Here is a 17,114-nt window from a genome sequence, read left to right as displayed (position 1 = left end):
AAATCTCAGATTCCAGTTAGAAAACTGGAAAAATTCTGGTTCTTTGGTCGAAGTTCAGCAGTCAGTACTAGAAGGACTCTCTCCCAGGTTCTGTAGTGCAGGAAGGAGGTGGAGGTCGTACCACAAAGAACAGTGTTCTCGGGATTGCTTTAGCAAGGGCACACATCAGAATTAAAATGAATACAAGCCGGTCTGTGGAGGCATCACCGGCATTTAGGACCACGGACGGAAGTTAACCTGACCTACTTAACTTCCTCTTCGTATCTTTCGCCTTCTAATTCATTAGTTAGATGAAACGTACTCATTCTGACCCTCCACTTCCCTAGCAATCCTCAGCCTTTCTGACTTCTTACCACGTAGAAGCTGAAATTTCAGGGAAAACGAAGGCTCGATAACTTGAACTGGCTCTGGGGTCCGGCCTAACCACCCGGAGAATTACCTGGGGAGTGGGTGGAAGGGTAAGGGAGGAAGACTTGAATCAGTGCGAAGATTGTTGCCCCTCAGAGTCTCAAGACGCTCCTGGCTTAGCAGAGGCCAGCTTCAGGCGAAAGTCCACTGCGACAGCGCCCCTCCCCGGCTTCCAACATCTGGGAGGGGTTGGGGGACGGCTGGCCCTAAAGAGCAACCCAGCTGATGCACAAAGCTCTCCCGCAGCCCTCCTCTTCCCGCAGAGCTTCCTCCTCCCCTCCGACACCCGCTTTCCTCTCTGCACTCTCCCCTTTCCTCCTCTTCTCCCCTCCCCCTCCCCCCCTTCTCCCCGGAGCCCGGCGCCTGCGCTCTGCTGCGGTGGGCGCAGCACGTGAGCCTGCCCCCTGAGGAAGCCCATTGGCCGCTGGGTGGGGCCGGGCCTGCCTCGCCGTGGTGGACGCACGTGCTGGGGCCGGAGCGGCGATCGCAGCCATGGCGTCGTTACTTTGGGAAGGCGACCCGGGGGCGGCAGAGAGCGAGCGGCTGAACAGCCACGTAACCGTCACTGACCGCGAAGGCAGAGGGACGGGGGCTAGGACAGCACTCCCAGGGGAAGTCTGCTGGGGGTGGGGAGTGGGGTGTCCAGTGGTGGAGGGGAGATGTAGCATGGCAAGGACTTGGAAAAGGGCCCTGGAAAAGGAGACCCCGAGAGAGCCGAGACCTTTGGTTTGACAGGGCAAAATGAAGACACCTGGAAGTCCCTGTGAGGGAAAGCGGCTGGTAGTTCCAACCAGGCCCTGAGTTTCCTAGTCTCCCTGTATGACCATTAATCCTCAACTAGTTTCCTTCCATCTATCTACCAGCGCGCTTTTCTACCCAACATCCCTGCATCCCTGATCGTGTGTGACTCCCAAGGGCTGCCACATTTAGACTAGGGGCCTATAAAGCGGAATTGCGCCTATAGGGGCAGCAGAAAGTCTCCAGTTTTAGGATAATTCATACAGGAGACTTGGTCCTGAAAGGAATCTGTTCATACTTAACATTGCAAGGAAACAGTGTTCAACTGGTCTTCCTTGCATCCCTTCCAGCCCTTCTTAGGGGTAGCACCGGGCTTCTTGAAGGCTTGCTTCCTAATATTGGTTGAAATTTGTGTCTTTCAATAGTTTTCAAACCTCACCCACCCCCGGAAGAACCTTCGGGTTATTAAGAGTACTACGGTCCCAAACCTAGGTGAGTGCTGTTAGGGTAAAGCAGATCGGCTTCATTTAATTAAAGACCATTGCCTCCCTCATGTCCTTGCCAACTGAAATACATTTGGCTCCCTTAATTTTACATTCGGGACGGTCCACTACCTTCCCAGTCTTTTACCCCACTGGATGACCCTTCCTGTCAGTGCACTGGGAAGAGCTGGCAAGAGAAACTGGGATAATTACACTTTACATTTCTGCATGGCGTTTTTCTTTACATTTATTGTTTCTTTTCCACCCTTTTAGATGATTCTATTGATAACACCAAAGAAGATGAAGAAGATGTAGGTAGGAGATAAATTCATTTGCATGTATCTACCAGCATCCTGTTTCACTTAATCCTGACCTTCGCAGTGTGAGTGAATAATACAATCTCAATTGGAGAAGCAGCGTCTTTGCTTCTATTTTCTTTATAAACAGTGAATTTCAGAGGAAATACTAAATTAGGAGTGGGGCATATTTCTTTAGAGGAAGTTGAAATGGAATATGCAGGAATAGTTTAAGAATTTTCAGCTGGCAAGGAAAAGTTTGCTCTGGTGCTGATGGATGTAGGCTTGCTTGAAGTTAAGGGTTGGTGTAGCAGCAGGCATAAGAAATTGGATCCTCATAAGGAAAAAAAGGAATTCTCAGTGCTATGCCATTCTTTCTGGAACCTTCTTTAGAAGAAAGATGAAAATAGGAGCAGTTGTTTGATATACATCTACTGAATGGGAGGCAGATTAGGTGTCCTTCAGGGAGCCTGATTTTCCCCCTGCAAAATCTCCTTTTTCATTTTGCTATTCTAGTGGATTTGGCAGCTAATTCACTGTTAAACAAGTTAATACGGCAGTCCTTAGTAGAATCCAGTCACCGAGTTGAAGTCTTACAAAAGGATCCCAGCTCTCCACTCTACTCAGTGAAAACATTTGAAGAGCTGCGGCTGTGAGTATTCTTACTCTTTTAATGAAGGAAAATGCTGGAAAGCATAGCACAGAACAAACTAATCTGCTAATAATAAAAACCATCGAGATCTCCTTTGTATTCTAATAGTCAATATTAAAATGTAATGTGTACATTTTGCATGCAATTAAAATATAGCCCAAAGAGGAACAGTAGAATACCTGCATTGTCCAGTAAATTGAGAACAGTTTTGATGATAAAATATCTTAATCTTGGTGTGTAAAGGGAATAGCTAAACCTGACACAGGCATATTGCTACTCTCCATCCCAGAATATAGGTACGGGGACATTGATGACCCAAATACCCTTCCCCACCACCTTTAGATAAGTTAAAGCTTTTACCTTCATAATTATATTTTATTTCAAATGGCATTAAAATGAATAATTTTACCAAATGTGTTCGCATCTCCTAGGGATTTATCAGCCAACATTAAGGAAATATATTTTATTGATACAAATTTATGTAAAGGGGAAAAAAAATAAAAAATCCCAATGCCCAGACACTTTCTAAATGGAAGAAGTCTACCTATGATTAAAAGTTGGCTTCCAGTTATCTACTAATTAATCTGCCAATTAAGCACATCTAAAATATGCATGCCATTGAAGGTAGAAGTGTTCCAGCCCACTTCACTTTATCCTCTTTCTAATATCTATCATGAGACGCCAGGAAGGAAGCATTTAAAAGGAAGGACGTGGTAACAGTGTGTCTTCTGCTCCTAGAGAGACTTGATAAAAGAATAATCGAAAAAAAACTCTTTCTTCCCTGAAAATATCTGTGAAAACAACAATGTTTATTATTTGTTAAAAAGAATGAAATAATAAATCTCATTTAGTTTTCTGCTTATGTAGAAAATAAAACTCTTCCTGGTATAGTGATATACTTCTATCAGATGAATTTCTCCTTTTTTGCTTAGTCCAACAGAAAGTTCAATGTTAGGCCCTTATTGTTGTCCTTAGCCAGGCGTATAGCATAGCTCATTATTTTAGTAGTCCACTATACAGGCATGACTGTATGTGTTCAGGAGTTGAGATATAAATTATATATTTCTAAGTATTACTTTTGAAGCTCAGTTGCAAAGTGGTTTAATTTAGAACTGCACCTTTCAAGTTTGTATTTATGAGACTGTAAGTGTTTGCTTTTTTTTTTTTTTTGACAGAAAGGAAGAGTTGCTAAAGGGGATATATGCAATGGGATTTAATAGGCCATCCAACATCCAAGAGATGGCTCTCCCTATGATGCTGGCATATCCGTGAGTTTCCAGGGTAGTGGTATTCCAACTTGGTTACTTTTAGTGTCTATATTTAGTTTTTGCCCAGGCTCTTGTACTCAGTTTATGCATAGTGGTTTTCTCTTTTCTACAGACTCCAGAACCTCACAGCTCAGAGCCAGTCTGGAACAGGAAAAACAGCTGCTTTTGTCTTGATCATGCTAAGCAGAGTTAATGCCTTGGAATTGTTCCCAAAGGTAAGGAAAGATTGGAAGAGATGGGATTTCTTGCAACGCCAATGATATTTTAATAATAGGTGATGTTACTGCAGTGACATGGTATTTACAATAGACATTTTTTCATAAAGTCATGGAGTATTGGATAGAAGTATGGGACAGTGATTGAGAGCATAGGCTTTATAGTTTGACTGGTTCTAATCCCAGCCTAGTACTTACTAGCTGAATGTCTCAGGTGAGGTAGTAAATCTTACCGAGTACGTTTCCTTGTCTATAAAGATAACATCTATAACGGCACGGATCGTAGTTGTTCTGTTCACCCTAAATCTTAACACTGAGCACAGTGCCTGGCTTATAGAAACCACTCATTAAACACTGACTGACTGAATGAATGAATGAATGAATGAATGCATCAATGCATAAATACTTGCTTCACAGGGTTCTCATGAAGATTAAATGAAATAGTGTACATTTTTAGCACTGTGCTTATTCTGGAGTGAGCATACATACTATATAGCTTTAGGACTAGAAGATCCTCCAGGTCACCTCACTCATTTAGCAGAGGTTTGGAGTGGGAGATGTTTCGTGGAAGGTCACAGATGTCAGAGAGTGACAGAGATGTCAGTGAGCAGGCAACCGTGCTTGCTATGCTCCCAGTCTAGATTCCACTCGTGGAAAGTCTCTGGTAATCGTTCCCTTTCTCCAAACTGTACTCAGCCACTCGTTTGACAAGCTGAGTACCCGAGTATTAGGCTCACTCAGCGCTTTGGCGAAAACGAGGATTCTCTCAGGAAGTTTACACTCTGATCCACAATATAAGCTGGGGATGTGGATGACTGATGCCAGGCATATGACATCTTGTGCTTTTTAAGACAAGCTCAATGAAGTGTATATTTTGAGTTTGATATTATGGATAAAAATTCTTCAGGAAAATCTGTGTTTGAGAAATGCGTGTAAAAACTATTTTTAGTACATTAGCTGTGTTTCCTTCTCCTTCTATCCCATACCCTAAGTGAAGCACACAAATGCATTAAATGTCATCAGTTTCCCCCATCAACATCTTCATTCATCAACAACCACCACGTATAGAGGGGAGAAAGTAACACATGAAGAATTGGAGGGAATATTCTGCCAGAGATGTATAAGGTGGATCGGGTCAAGCAGGGAGTGTTTTGGAAATAGGCAGACTTTTCATAGCTCGCAAGAGGTGATGGAGATCATACTCAAGCTGTAATTTGTCTTGCGTCCCCTCTCTTTTTGATTACCGGCCTCTTTACATCCCATTCTTCCCCCACCCAAAATGTGTGACCAGTAAGCTATGTGTCTTCATTACCCTCTAGAGAGGAGTATATGAAAAGTAGCTATTTCTCCATCCTTCAGTCCCTTCTCCCCTCCTGTACTCAACATTTGCCTCAGATTTATCAGCTGCTCAATTGTATTCTATTTAAAGTACTTTATTCGACCAAAAATCTCCAGTTTCACTTCTGTGCCTTTCCCTACACAAATTCTAATTGTAGTTCAAATTCGCATGATGGCTTATATGAACCTTTCTTTTTCCTGCCTCGCTCTCTATCTCACAGTGCCTCTGCCTGGCTCCTACTTATGAATTGGCTCTGCAGACTGGCCGTGTAGTCGAGCGGATGGGAAAGTTCTGTGTGGACGTTCAAGTGATGTACGCCATTCGAGGGAATCAAAGTATGTACCAGTAAGCCACGCTTGGTGGATTTCCTCAATCCTGACTCCACCACTAACAAGCTTCTCTGCTTTCTTGTCTCTAAAATGGGAGATGTAATAGCACCTCGATCACAGAGTTGTTTTTAGAATGAAATGAAATTCTGCAGATACAACAATGCCTGACACATAATACAGACCTTTATTTCTGTCATTTTCACATCCTGTAAGAGGATGCTTTGATATATTCTTTTCTTTGAAACTCAGTTGTTTGGATAAGAACAGCTTATTCTGTTTAGCTTTTTTTATTAAAGTATTATGTGTATAGTGGAGAAAATAATCTTTAAAACATCGATTAGGAGGTAAAAATTAAATTGTTCTTTCTTGTCCTCCAAAAACCTACTTTTAAAGATAGCTGCAGATTTGTTAACAGTGTTTTGCTTTGGGGGAGGGGGAACTCATATACATACAAAATGTATATATATGTACTTATTTTCTTAGCGTATTTACAAAAACATGAGCTTTTTTTTCCTTACTGTTCAGAAGCTTACATGTTTTGGACATCTTTTCATGTCAGTACATATAACCCCACTTCATTCTTTTGACTAGCTGCAAAATATTCCACAATTTATTTAATATAACCTATCGATAGACATTTTGGTGGTTTCCCATTTGGGGAGGATTTGTAGGGTCCTTACAGTGGTGCCGGTATTTCTGTAGGACAGTGGGATTGCTGTAGAGTGGCTTTTTAAATCAAATATGCAGGATATCATCATTACCATAAACCTAGAAACTTGGGGATTTATATCAAAACTGCAGAATCAAAAACCACAAAGACCTCAGGGTTTGTACTTGGAAAGTCTTTAGGAAATGTGCTTTTGCTTAAGAGTTCTGTGTAGCATTGCCCTGCATTGCGGGCTGTTTGCATCTTAAGGAGCCCTTCAAACCCTTTTCTCCCTAGTTCCCAGAGGCACTGACATCACCAAACAAATTATAATTGGCACTCCTGGGACTGTCCTAGATTGGTGTTTCAAGCGAAAATTAATTGATTTGACTAAGATTCGTGTATTTGTCCTGGATGAAGCAGACGTGATGATCGACACACAAGGATTTTCAGATCAAAGCATTCGCATTCAAAGGTAATCTTCACATTCATCATTTCTTCCTGGATCTTTTATCCAGTGGAGAAATTTCATTTGTCTATTGCTCCGAATTGTCTTTGCTGCTTAATTCCCCACTTCTTTCACCTTTAAAACAATTTTGGATTTTCACTGTTTCACCAGCTCCCAGGCCTTCAGAGTGCTGTCGTCTTCCTCCTTCCTCAAATTGTAGTCTTTCTCGACTGTTTTACTTTCGCACCACAGGCTTACAGATGAATCCGTAGAGTAGGTCCACTCCAAATTTTTCCAAAAATTTTTTATATTTCAAGCAAAATTCTAAAGAGAATTTATTAAAATCCAATAAGGCTATTGTAAGGATATAGTGGATAGGGAACTAACTGGTGTGGAGAATACGGTCACCCGAGATCCGGAGCCTAGTGGTCTGGTCCCGCCTGCGCCTGTAATTTGCTAAATAAATCCTGCCTTTGTCCTGGGCCTCTGTCTCAGGATCACCTGCGGGGCTGAAACGGACCCATTTCCAGCCCTAACCTGAGATTTACTGAATCAGAATTTCTGGGAGTGGGCTTTAGGAGTCTATCACTTATTTTTAAATGAAGTATTTATACACTCAGTGTTAAATTCAAATCGTATTGAAAGACTTGCAATGAAAAACAGTAATCCCCTGCTGCACACCCGAGAAGACATCTCCATTGCGATATTAACCTTCATGTCTTTAAATAATGTGCTCATACTACTTACTATTTCCTGATGTACAGTCATTGTCTGCTGACTTCCCATTGGAGGAGGTAGGAATTAGTCCCTTTATATCACCACCCACTCTCACTTTCTTGTCCCTTCTGTTACCTTTCTGTGGTTATATCATAAGTGTGGTTGCATTAACAGGCAGTATTGATACCGTTATGATATTATAAATACTGTTCACTGATGAGCAGCATATTATTAAAATTACGCTTTTCTTGTACATCTTTTTCCCCAGAAGTAACAATTGCCTATTTTCTTTTGTTTAGTTAGTGTCACTGTATAGGGACCTGTAACTTTTCTCAACCTGTTTCATCATGTGTATCATATGTCAATGATATCTCCAAACAGTCCAATATGATTTAAAAATCCATTGATTTCTTTTTTTTTTTTCCCTGAAGGTCTTTCATACTTCCTCTCTCCAGTTTCAGTCTGAACTGGTTGCTCTCCATACCTGCTGCACATCTGTCATTACAGGTCTTCTGTCCTCATTTACTGTTTTGAATCTCTTGATTTCTGGGTTCTTTTTCTTATTGTTGGATTACGCAATATGCTGGAATGTTCTCTATTGGCTTCCTAAAAAAGAATGTATAGGAAATTCATTTTCTAGCCCCTGCTTATCTGAAAATGTCTTTATTGTACTTGTAAATTTGATCTTTTGATTGATGGTTTGCCGGGATTTCCATGTTTAAAGCATTCTCCCTATAAATTCAGAGACAATATTGAAAACAAAAGGACTTAAAAAAAAAATAATAATCCTATAACGAGTACTTTCAGTTTTCAGTGTTATCACTGAAAAATTCTGTGTACGATCTGTTTTTTTCTCTCCCTGGCATTTGGAAACTTCTCAATGTGCTTCAGTTTGGGTCTTTTTTTTTTTCATTTATTGTACTAGTCACACACTGTACTTTTTTCATTCCCAAAACCTGTGCCTGTGAAATCTGGGAAAATTTCTTATGTTGTTTCTTTCCCTAACATGACCAACTTTTTAGAGAGCCAATCTGGAACACAGTCATAGCAGACAAAATGTTTATTTGAAATTATATATTTTATGGTTTTTTGTGACATTCAGCCTATTTAAAGAAAACAACAGTAGAACTAGTTAACAGTATGAATTATGGTAATCACTAATAGTAGAACTAATTAAATGAATAATATACATGAAAAATGTAACTATTTTATAATGTTTCATCTCCAATATAGCAATTTATTTTAATCTCTTTTAACTTGTACTGGATGCTTAAATTTTGCAGGCTGTGCTGATGTACATTCCTAAGATACATAAATATAGAACTTTTTTACAAGGAGAACATAAATACAATAAGACTAACTAAACAGATATTATCTATATTCAGAGGACATGAAACAATTGTGAAGAAACAGCACATCATCTCTTTTACTACAGTCCTTTTCTCCGTTCTCATCCACGATGATTTCCAAATTGGAGAAGGACCTTCTTTTTGTCTCACACTTTAAAGATATGATTTTATGGCAGGCCAGCATTTTAAATCTCTCCAATGGCCAGTAGCAATGGTAGTCCTATTATAGGTGTGTATCAATGATAGCCTTCTTCCATTTCCATATAGCTAAAACTCTTACTAAGTGCTTCTACAAGTTTCAGGAAGACTAAAAGGTGACCCAAAACTTTGATAATGACAAGCTCAATATCACAGATGAGCAAACCGTACAGTTTTTTAGATGCGTGTACAAAGTATGCAGGACATTTAGCTGGTAAGATCTTTTCACTTTCTTTGATAAGAAGTTTATAAACTGAATGGAATCTGCCAGAATTTACGTTGGTACTGCTGCAAACGCAGATGGTTGAGCAAAGACTAGTTTATATTTAGATACGATATCAACAGCCTTCTGTTTTATATTTTCTGTGTATCATCAAAACTTCATAAAAGTCGAGATGTTTTGAACTTCCACTTTTCATATCCAAGAACCTGAGAGATAGGGGGAATGCTTTTTGTTGCTGTGATTTGACGTCATGATATTTTGCTTGCAACGTCTGAACCAGGAAATTTAACTTTACTCAGTTTAATGGAGCTATCAAGGGAAAAATGCAGTAATCCCTTTGTGTGGTATGGCCAAACTAATTCAGTGTCTGCTGTTTCCAGCTGAGCACTGGTGTGTTTAGAGGAGCACCCCCAAAAAAAAAACTTTTAATTTATAGGTATTTCCTGTGTCATCCTGAATTTTGAGCTTCGGTCTCCATATATGCTTTCCACATACCCTTCTCCACATGCTTGGTCCCAAATTCTTCCCTTCCTATGGTGCAGTATGCTCTGTTTTTGTTATTTATCTCTAACCCAGTTGTATGTGTTCTTCCATCTGTCATTAGCCTTCTTTTTCTTTTCTGTCTGGATCGTACTGGTATTGTTCTCCATTTTTTTCCATGTCTTTCTGTTGTTGCATGATGGATGCAGTATGCTGCTGTTGTCTCTGAGGGTATCAGTTATAGTACTTAAAAGTTTTTTCTGTTCTCATTGTAGTCTCTGAATTATCTAAGTTTCCCTTTTGTTTGTTTGCTACAGTCTCTGGGCCTGTCCTCCTCGCATCTGGTGATATGTGGCTAGCCATTCATAATCTAAGAGGAAGAACTAGAGAGCTTGTTGACAGACAGCTCTGTGCATGTGGCGGGGCTTGTAATTTGGGAAGTTTTACTTTAAGATGATTGTCATCTGGAGCTCTTTAAGACTGTAATGTCACTAATCTCCTTCCTGGGAGACACACTCTGTGGCTGGCCTTCTTGGGAACAGGGCAGGGCACTGGTCCAGGAGGTTTCTCCATTCAGTATGTGTATTTCACTTGATTCCCTATTTTTAGCTCTGTGCTTCACCTTCACATTCTGCTGAGGCTGGTTTCCCCAAGTCTGGAGTCTGCACAGAATAAACCTCTTGTCCTCAGCTTCCACACACTTAGCTGCCTTGAGTAAGGTGGCATTCACCTGCCGCTCATACGTATTTTCAGCCTATTTAAAAGGCCACAGATCAAGCAAGACTCCTTTCTTGACATCCCTTACCAGTAAGTTGGTATGTCTATAGGTAACAGTGACTGAAAGGCTCAGAACTCCAGGAAAGTTTCCATAGTCAAAAAGGGCTTTCTGCTCAAGAGAATATTAAGTAATAATTAGAACATTTATGTTGGTTGGTCATCCTTCCATTGTTCAGCTCTTTGCTTAAAAAAGATAAAATCACTGCATTGTACAATAGAAATATAAAACACACCACATGTATAATTTAAAATTTTCTACTAGCTATATTTAAAAAAAAAAACATAAAATTTTGTTATATTTTATTTAACCCAACACATCAAAATTAGCTTTTCGACAAGCGAGCAATATAAAAATTATTCATGAAAGAGCTGACATTCTTTTTTTTTCATTCTAGGTCTTCAAAATCCAATGTGTTCTGTAGAACAGCCCATGTCTGTTTCCTTGTGTAATTTGTATAAATTTTCTTTTCGAAACGAAATGACCCAGGCCTTGAGATACCAGTGCCGATGCCATCTTTTTCCAGATAAAGGATTATGATACCACAGATGGCCAGGTGGCCCCAGAATGCTAATGTGGACTGTCCCTAGTGTTTTCTAACACACCAGCCCCATTTTCAGTCCTTTCTCCCTAATTCTCCCTAATTCATCCCCATTACCACCTGTAGCACTCATATCGTGGCTTCATCCACTTTCTCATTTACCACATTTTCCATCTTTGAAAAATGTATTGAAATATCTTATCTGCCCTTTTCTCCTCTTTTATTCTCCATATTTTTGTGGATTCATATGTTTTTATCTCTTTATAATCGTATCGGTGGGATGTGGGAAGCTGAGAAGGTAGCACATGTAGACAGTCTACCATAGTTGACCTGAGTCGGTCAGATTGTTATTTAAAAAGCTCGCCAGGTGATCCAGGCTCCAGGCTTAAAATAGTGTTTGGGAATCACTGGTCTATAAGATCTCTCCCACTCTGTTTTAGCACTAACAGCTTATTCTAGGTGTCTGTCTTCTCGGAAGTGGTGATTTCTCTCTGGTCTCTCTTTTACTTTTTTTAATTAACTTTTTTATTGATGTATAAAATGTATACAGAGAAACACATGAATCATAAAGGTAAAGCTGAGTGAATAATCACAAAGAGGCTGTGCTCATGTAACAGTGGCCCAGGTCAAGTAATGGAACTTCACCAGCACCCCAGAAGTCCCCCACCACCCCTCTCCTGTCACCAGCCCTTCTCCCCTCCCCAGGGTTAACCTCTATCCTGACTGCTAGTGTAGCTGCGTTTTGCTTGTTTGGGGACCATATATAAATTAACCCTGTATTCACTGAGTTCAGTTTACACTTTCTATTCAGTAGCATTTTCTCCTTCAGCCCCCTTTTATTTATATCTGGGTTCTTCCCATTGCAAGTAAAGTTAGTTGTGGCTGCTGTTCTTTCCCTCCCGAGAAATAGAACCCCTGTCATGGGATGACCAGCCTCTGTTTCTTTCATCCCCGTGGAACTCTGTGTGAGGCGATCACCGTAAAGAGCGTCTAGACTTTCACTCTTGGCTCCATGATTCTGCTTCTCCTAAGGAGAAAATTGGCCTGAAAACCTCAAACCCTCCAGAATACATATGTAAACTTTGCTCCTGAGCTCCTCATTCAGTGTAAGTATTTTTCCCAATTCTGCGTAGCCAGGAGGAGCAGGACACATTGCTCTTTGCACAGAGATGCAGCTCGTCACAGGCACACCTCGCATGCTGATCCCTGGAGCAGGTGTGTATGGAGCAGCTGATGGCAGTGGGCGTGAAGTGCTTGAAGCTGCCACCTTGGAGACTGGCAGATGTGGCAGTCTCGGTGACAGTCTTCTTCCCTTTCCTCTCACAGAGCTTTACCCTCCGAGTGCCAGATGCTCCTCTTCTCAGCGACCTTTGAGGACTCTGTGTGGAAGTTTGCAGAGCGAATTATTCCTGACCCCAATGTCATCAAGTTACGAAAAGAGGAGCTAACTCTGAACAACATCCGACAGTATTACGTGCTGTGCGGGAACAGGAAGGATAAGTACCAAGCTCTATGCAACATTTACGGCGGCATCACCATTGGCCAGGCCATCATCTTCTGCCAGGTAACTCTGCCCAGGTTCGTCTCTGCCATGCCCAGATGTCCCTGCAGCTGGCGGTAGGGCGACAGTAATACTGAAAGTGCCACATAGCCAGGCATCATACTCGGCACTTTTTGTGCATTCTATAGTTTAATCTTCAGAGCAACTGAATTACCTGAATTTTATGGGTGAAACGTAGAAAGGTTAAGTGATGGAATGGAGCGTCAGTGCGATGTTAAATGGAGGGATGGCGTCTGACACCTTCCCATTCAGGTCGATGTGAGTGGTAGAGTTTTTACAGATACCTCTTTTCTTTCTAATAATGTTAGTAGTCTCTGACTTTCCAAATATATTTAGCTTTTAAAGTTGATTTAATTTATGGAAAAATCACCCTTCATGCTTTCCTTTTCTTTTTTAAACCTCTCAATGTAGTATAATGTAGTAGGTGGAAATTTGACCTGGGAGTTTGGACACCAGGGTTCTAGCTACAGCTTTGCTTCCAGTGGTGTGACCTTGAACCAAGTCTTTTAACCTCTGGGCTTCAGATTCGTTACTGTAAAGTGAAGGAGTCGGAATGATGCCTGAGATAATACCAACTTTAAAACTCTGTTTTGATGACTTCATTCTACTTGTACAAGGCGAAACTGCTTGGAATAGAACCCTTCTGCATTGTTCTTGTCCCATATTTTTTTCTTGCTTTCGTTAAAGTTCCCTCAAACACTATAAAAAAAAAAAAAACTGGGTTAAGAAATCTATTCCTAACTTACTTGGGTAAAGTAGCTACTGCTAACATCACCCAATTTTTATGTTCATACTTATTTTTTGCTCTCTGACATTTTTCGTGTTCACACATTGGTTTCATTCTCTCACTACCACGAGAGCAGGATCCCCTCTGTCGTACTCACTTTCATATTCCCTGCACTAGAATAGCTCCCGCCTGACACTTGGACAGCACTGAAAACATAATTGTAGAATAAAGGAAAGCTGAGCTCTGCCTTTCACTAGCCATGTAACCTTGGGCAAGTCACTAGCGTTTCTAAGCTTTGTTGTTGTTGTTTTAATTTTTAAAATGAAATTAGGTAGCTACTTCACCAGACTGTTGCATGTAAAGATTTTAGCAACCCACCTGGCATACATGGAGCACTCTTAGAGTGTCTGATATTATCATTATTACGTTGTCTCATTTTGTCATCATACACTATTTTGTTAACTCTGTTTCATGGCTGAGAAGCCAAAACCCTGAAAGGTTGAGGGGATGTGACACTTAGAAGTACATGGAGGAGGAATTCCATGCCACATTCTAGGGTTCCTCTAGGACAGCCCCTCCTGGCTCCCACCCTGCGTATGTGAGCTCTGCAAACACAGCTGGTCTGCTTTAACTTGGGGTGCTGTGCTGGATTTTGTTTTCTCACGTAGACTCGTCGAAATGCCAAGTGGTTGACTGTGGAGATGATGCAGGATGGCCACCAAGTGTCTTTGTTAAGTGGAGAGCTGACTGTGGATCAGCGAGCTTCCATCATTCAGAGGTTTCGGGATGGGAAGGAGAAAGTTCTTATAACAACCACCGTCTGCTCGAGGTGTGTGGGGTGGTGGTCGGGGGGCATGCATGTGTGTATTTAAAGTCAAGTTGTTAAGGTATAATTTATATATGATAAAATTCATTTTTTTAACTATATGGTTCAGTATAGAGTAACAACATAAAGTATATAGTCTATCATGAATTTCAACAAATATATATAGTCATGTAAACATCACCGTAATCAAAATACGGATCATTTCCCTCTCCCCGCAGAATCATGTCTCTTTGCAGTCAGTCTTAACAACCACTGGTCCCTGGCAACTACAGATCAGATTTCTGTCTCTATATTTCCTCTCTTCCAGATGCCATATAAATTAAATCGTACAGTTGGTAGCTTTTGTGTCTGAATTATTCCACTTGACATAATGCTTTTGAATTCATCAGTGCTGTTACATATAGTCGTGGTTCATTCTTTTTTGCTGAGTAATATTCCATTGAATGGATGTACCACAGTTAGTTCATCCATTCACCAGCTGACAGACATTGGAGATGGATTCTAGTTTGAAAGCTGTAATAAACATTCATGTGCAGGTCTTGTGCAGACATGTTTTCATTTCTCTTGGGTAAATAAGAGTAGGATTTTGAGATCATGTGGTAAGTGTATGTTTAGCTTTATAAGAAACTGCAAAACTGTTTTCCGAAGGAGCTACACCGTTTTTCATTCCCACAAGCAATGTAGGAGAGTTTCAGTCGCTCAGCATCCTTGTCAGCATTTAGTATTGTCACTCTTTTTCATTTTAACCACACACAGTACATATTTAGACTTCTGTAGAATTGGCTTCTATAGACTCTCACCCAGCATCATAGACATGCGATGCAAGCAGACTGCCTGACTGAAGTGCCTCTTTCAGTTCTGTGAAACCAGGTCTGATTTATACACTGTGTTTGTGAAATGAGAATTCCCGTGGCAGGTGTGGTTTTGAAGAGTTGTGTCCTAAGGAAGAAGTTGAAGGGCTCTCCACTGCCTTTCCTCTTCCAGGGATTGATGTGAAGCAGGTCACGATCGTTGTGAACTTTGATCTCCCTGTGAACCAGTCAGAGGAGCCAGACTACGAGACCTACCTCCACCGCATAGGGCGGACAGGGCGCTTTGGGAAGAAAGGCCTCGCCTTCAACATGATCGAAGTGGATAAGTTATCCCTGCTCATGAAGATCCAGGATCACTTCAGTAAGTAGCACTGTTCACAGTAGGAACTGTGGGCCTACTCACATTGACAGCGATGAGGCGTGTCATGGACATCGAACCCCGAGATCTTGTGAAAGGATGGGGACAGAAGGCTGCTGATTCACAGTGCCAGAGTGCCTACTGTGAGACAGTTGATTACTTTGCATATGGTTGTTAAAGAAAACATTTTTTAATCAAATGGAATTAATATGAGGTCAGAGTTATATGTTCTTGCTCATTCTGGGACCTGGAGCAGATTTTCATGTCTTATAAAGAACCGCCCTAAACAAAGTAATAAAGTCCTTGAAGATTATATTCTGCCCCCAGCTTCCTCTTTTATTTTCATTTTCCTTTCTTCTTGCCCCACCTTACCAAAGTGCTGAGGTCTGCTGCCCCTCCTACAGCCCGTGTCTAAACAAGGCAGACTCTGATGACCTGCTGGGGAGCTGGGGCTGGCAGGTTGCACTCTGATAGAAACTCCAAGGGTGACGTAACCTGAGCTGTCTGCTTCTCAAATTACCCCAGACCCCAAAGCATGGATATGGCTGGGGAGCAAGGGAAGAACCCAAATATATCTTTCACCATTTAGGCCAGTGTTCCTTAACCTTTGTGGGAAGCAGTGGACACTCTGTCCGGGGACATGCACAGAGGCACATGTATACAATTTGGAATGTAATTTTAAAGGTTTGCAGAATGACTGTAGAACATCTGTGGGCCCTTCAGGGAAGTTGATTAAGCACCCTATGTTTGGATGACTGAGGAGGGTTGGTGGCAGGGTGGGGGTCAGCAGGAGAAGAACCATTAAGGTCCACTGTTACTGTATAAGTTTCTAAAGACCTACTCTTGAGAAGTGACCTCAGTGGAGGAGCCTTAGTCCCACTCCCTGTTGCTGTCCCGTACCCTACCCCCCAACACACACCCACCTCACTCCTCCAGAGCACTGTAGGCCCCTTCCCAGCCCCTCGCTTGCACTGTGGCCTGGCCTTTTTTCTGCCCCAAGGTATCTAGACATATATGTTATATTATCCGGTACATATGATGCTATTTCAGTTAGTCAAATATCTTGATACCACCTCCTCCTTACCTAATCTAGAGATGTTATCGTCTCAAGGTTTTCCATACAAGGTGTCACAAGAATACGTATTCAAAGGTGTCACTGTCTTCAGAAATTCAGAGTTGGATGGGACTAAATTCCATGTGAGCCCTGGGATAAGACTGATTTATTCTCTTTTATTCCTTCAGATAGCAACATTAAGCAACTCGACCCCGAAGACATGGATGAAATTGAAAAGATTGAATATTGAAGAAAGAACTTTATCATTTGTGAAATTTTCTAATTTATGTGAGACTGTCCCAGTGGGGTCTGAAGGTAATTTTTTATGTTGAGGCTTTTTCAATGTGAAATTGTTACATATGGCAAAATAAATGTCTCCTGATAGCCTTAGCTTAAAGACGTGAGGTCTTTTTAAAACCAAATTGATGTGAAGCGCATGATCCTTTTGAATAAAAAAGCAACGTTATTTCTCATTCTAATCTTTTTACAAGTAAACACCTTTGCATAGGCTACTGGCGCGTTTTTGGATGTAATTTATAGAATCTGAGCAAATCATGCCTCTTGTGGATATCTTATCATGCCACAAGATGGCAGTAGGGCTTTACTGGTTTTGGAATTTGAGCTAGTAGCGCAAATGAAAAGCCACACATCTTCAGATCTCACTCACAGCCT

General features: G+C 41.2%; 1 protein-coding gene across 1 annotated transcript; it reads left to right on the top strand.

Moving 5' to 3' along the window:
• The first annotated feature begins 792 nt into the window (after nucleotides 1-792).
• Nucleotides 793-16,910, top strand: DDX25 (DEAD-box helicase 25). The gene is made up of 12 exons (XM_039872760.1): nucleotides 793-963; nucleotides 1,572-1,638; nucleotides 1,902-1,943; nucleotides 2,441-2,576; nucleotides 3,752-3,844; nucleotides 3,957-4,059; nucleotides 5,619-5,733; nucleotides 6,671-6,848; nucleotides 12,431-12,668; nucleotides 14,061-14,223; nucleotides 15,203-15,391; nucleotides 16,631-16,910. The coding sequence occupies exons 1-12, from the start codon at nucleotides 901-903 to the stop codon at nucleotides 16,690-16,692; spliced, it is 1,449 nt and encodes a 482-aa protein (XP_039728694.1). The 5' UTR covers nucleotides 793-900; the 3' UTR covers nucleotides 16,693-16,910.
• The last annotated feature ends 204 nt before the right edge of the window (nucleotides 16,911-17,114 follow it).

This window comes from Pteropus medius, unplaced genomic scaffold (genome assembly GCF_902729225.1).
Source record: "Pteropus medius unplaced genomic scaffold, Ma_sr-lr_union100, whole genome shotgun sequence".
NCBI classification, from domain to species: Eukaryota; Metazoa; Chordata; class Mammalia; order Chiroptera; family Pteropodidae; genus Pteropus; species Pteropus medius.
This window is presented reverse-complemented; position numbering and strand designations above follow the sequence as displayed.

Bases quoted from the DNA above. Each gene is read 5' to 3' on its own strand.
- DDX25 (XM_039872760.1), top strand. From the start codon at position 901: ATGGCGTCGTTACTTTGGGAAGGCGACCCGGGGGCGGCAGAGAGCGAG. The intron at 1,639-1,901 runs GTGAGTGCTGTT...CCACCCTTTTAG, and splicing joins TACTACGGTCCCAAACCTAG to ATGATTCTATTGATAACACC. The intron at 5,734-6,670 runs GTATGTACCAGT...TTTTCTCCCTAG, and splicing joins CGCCATTCGAGGGAATCAAA to TTCCCAGAGGCACTGACATC.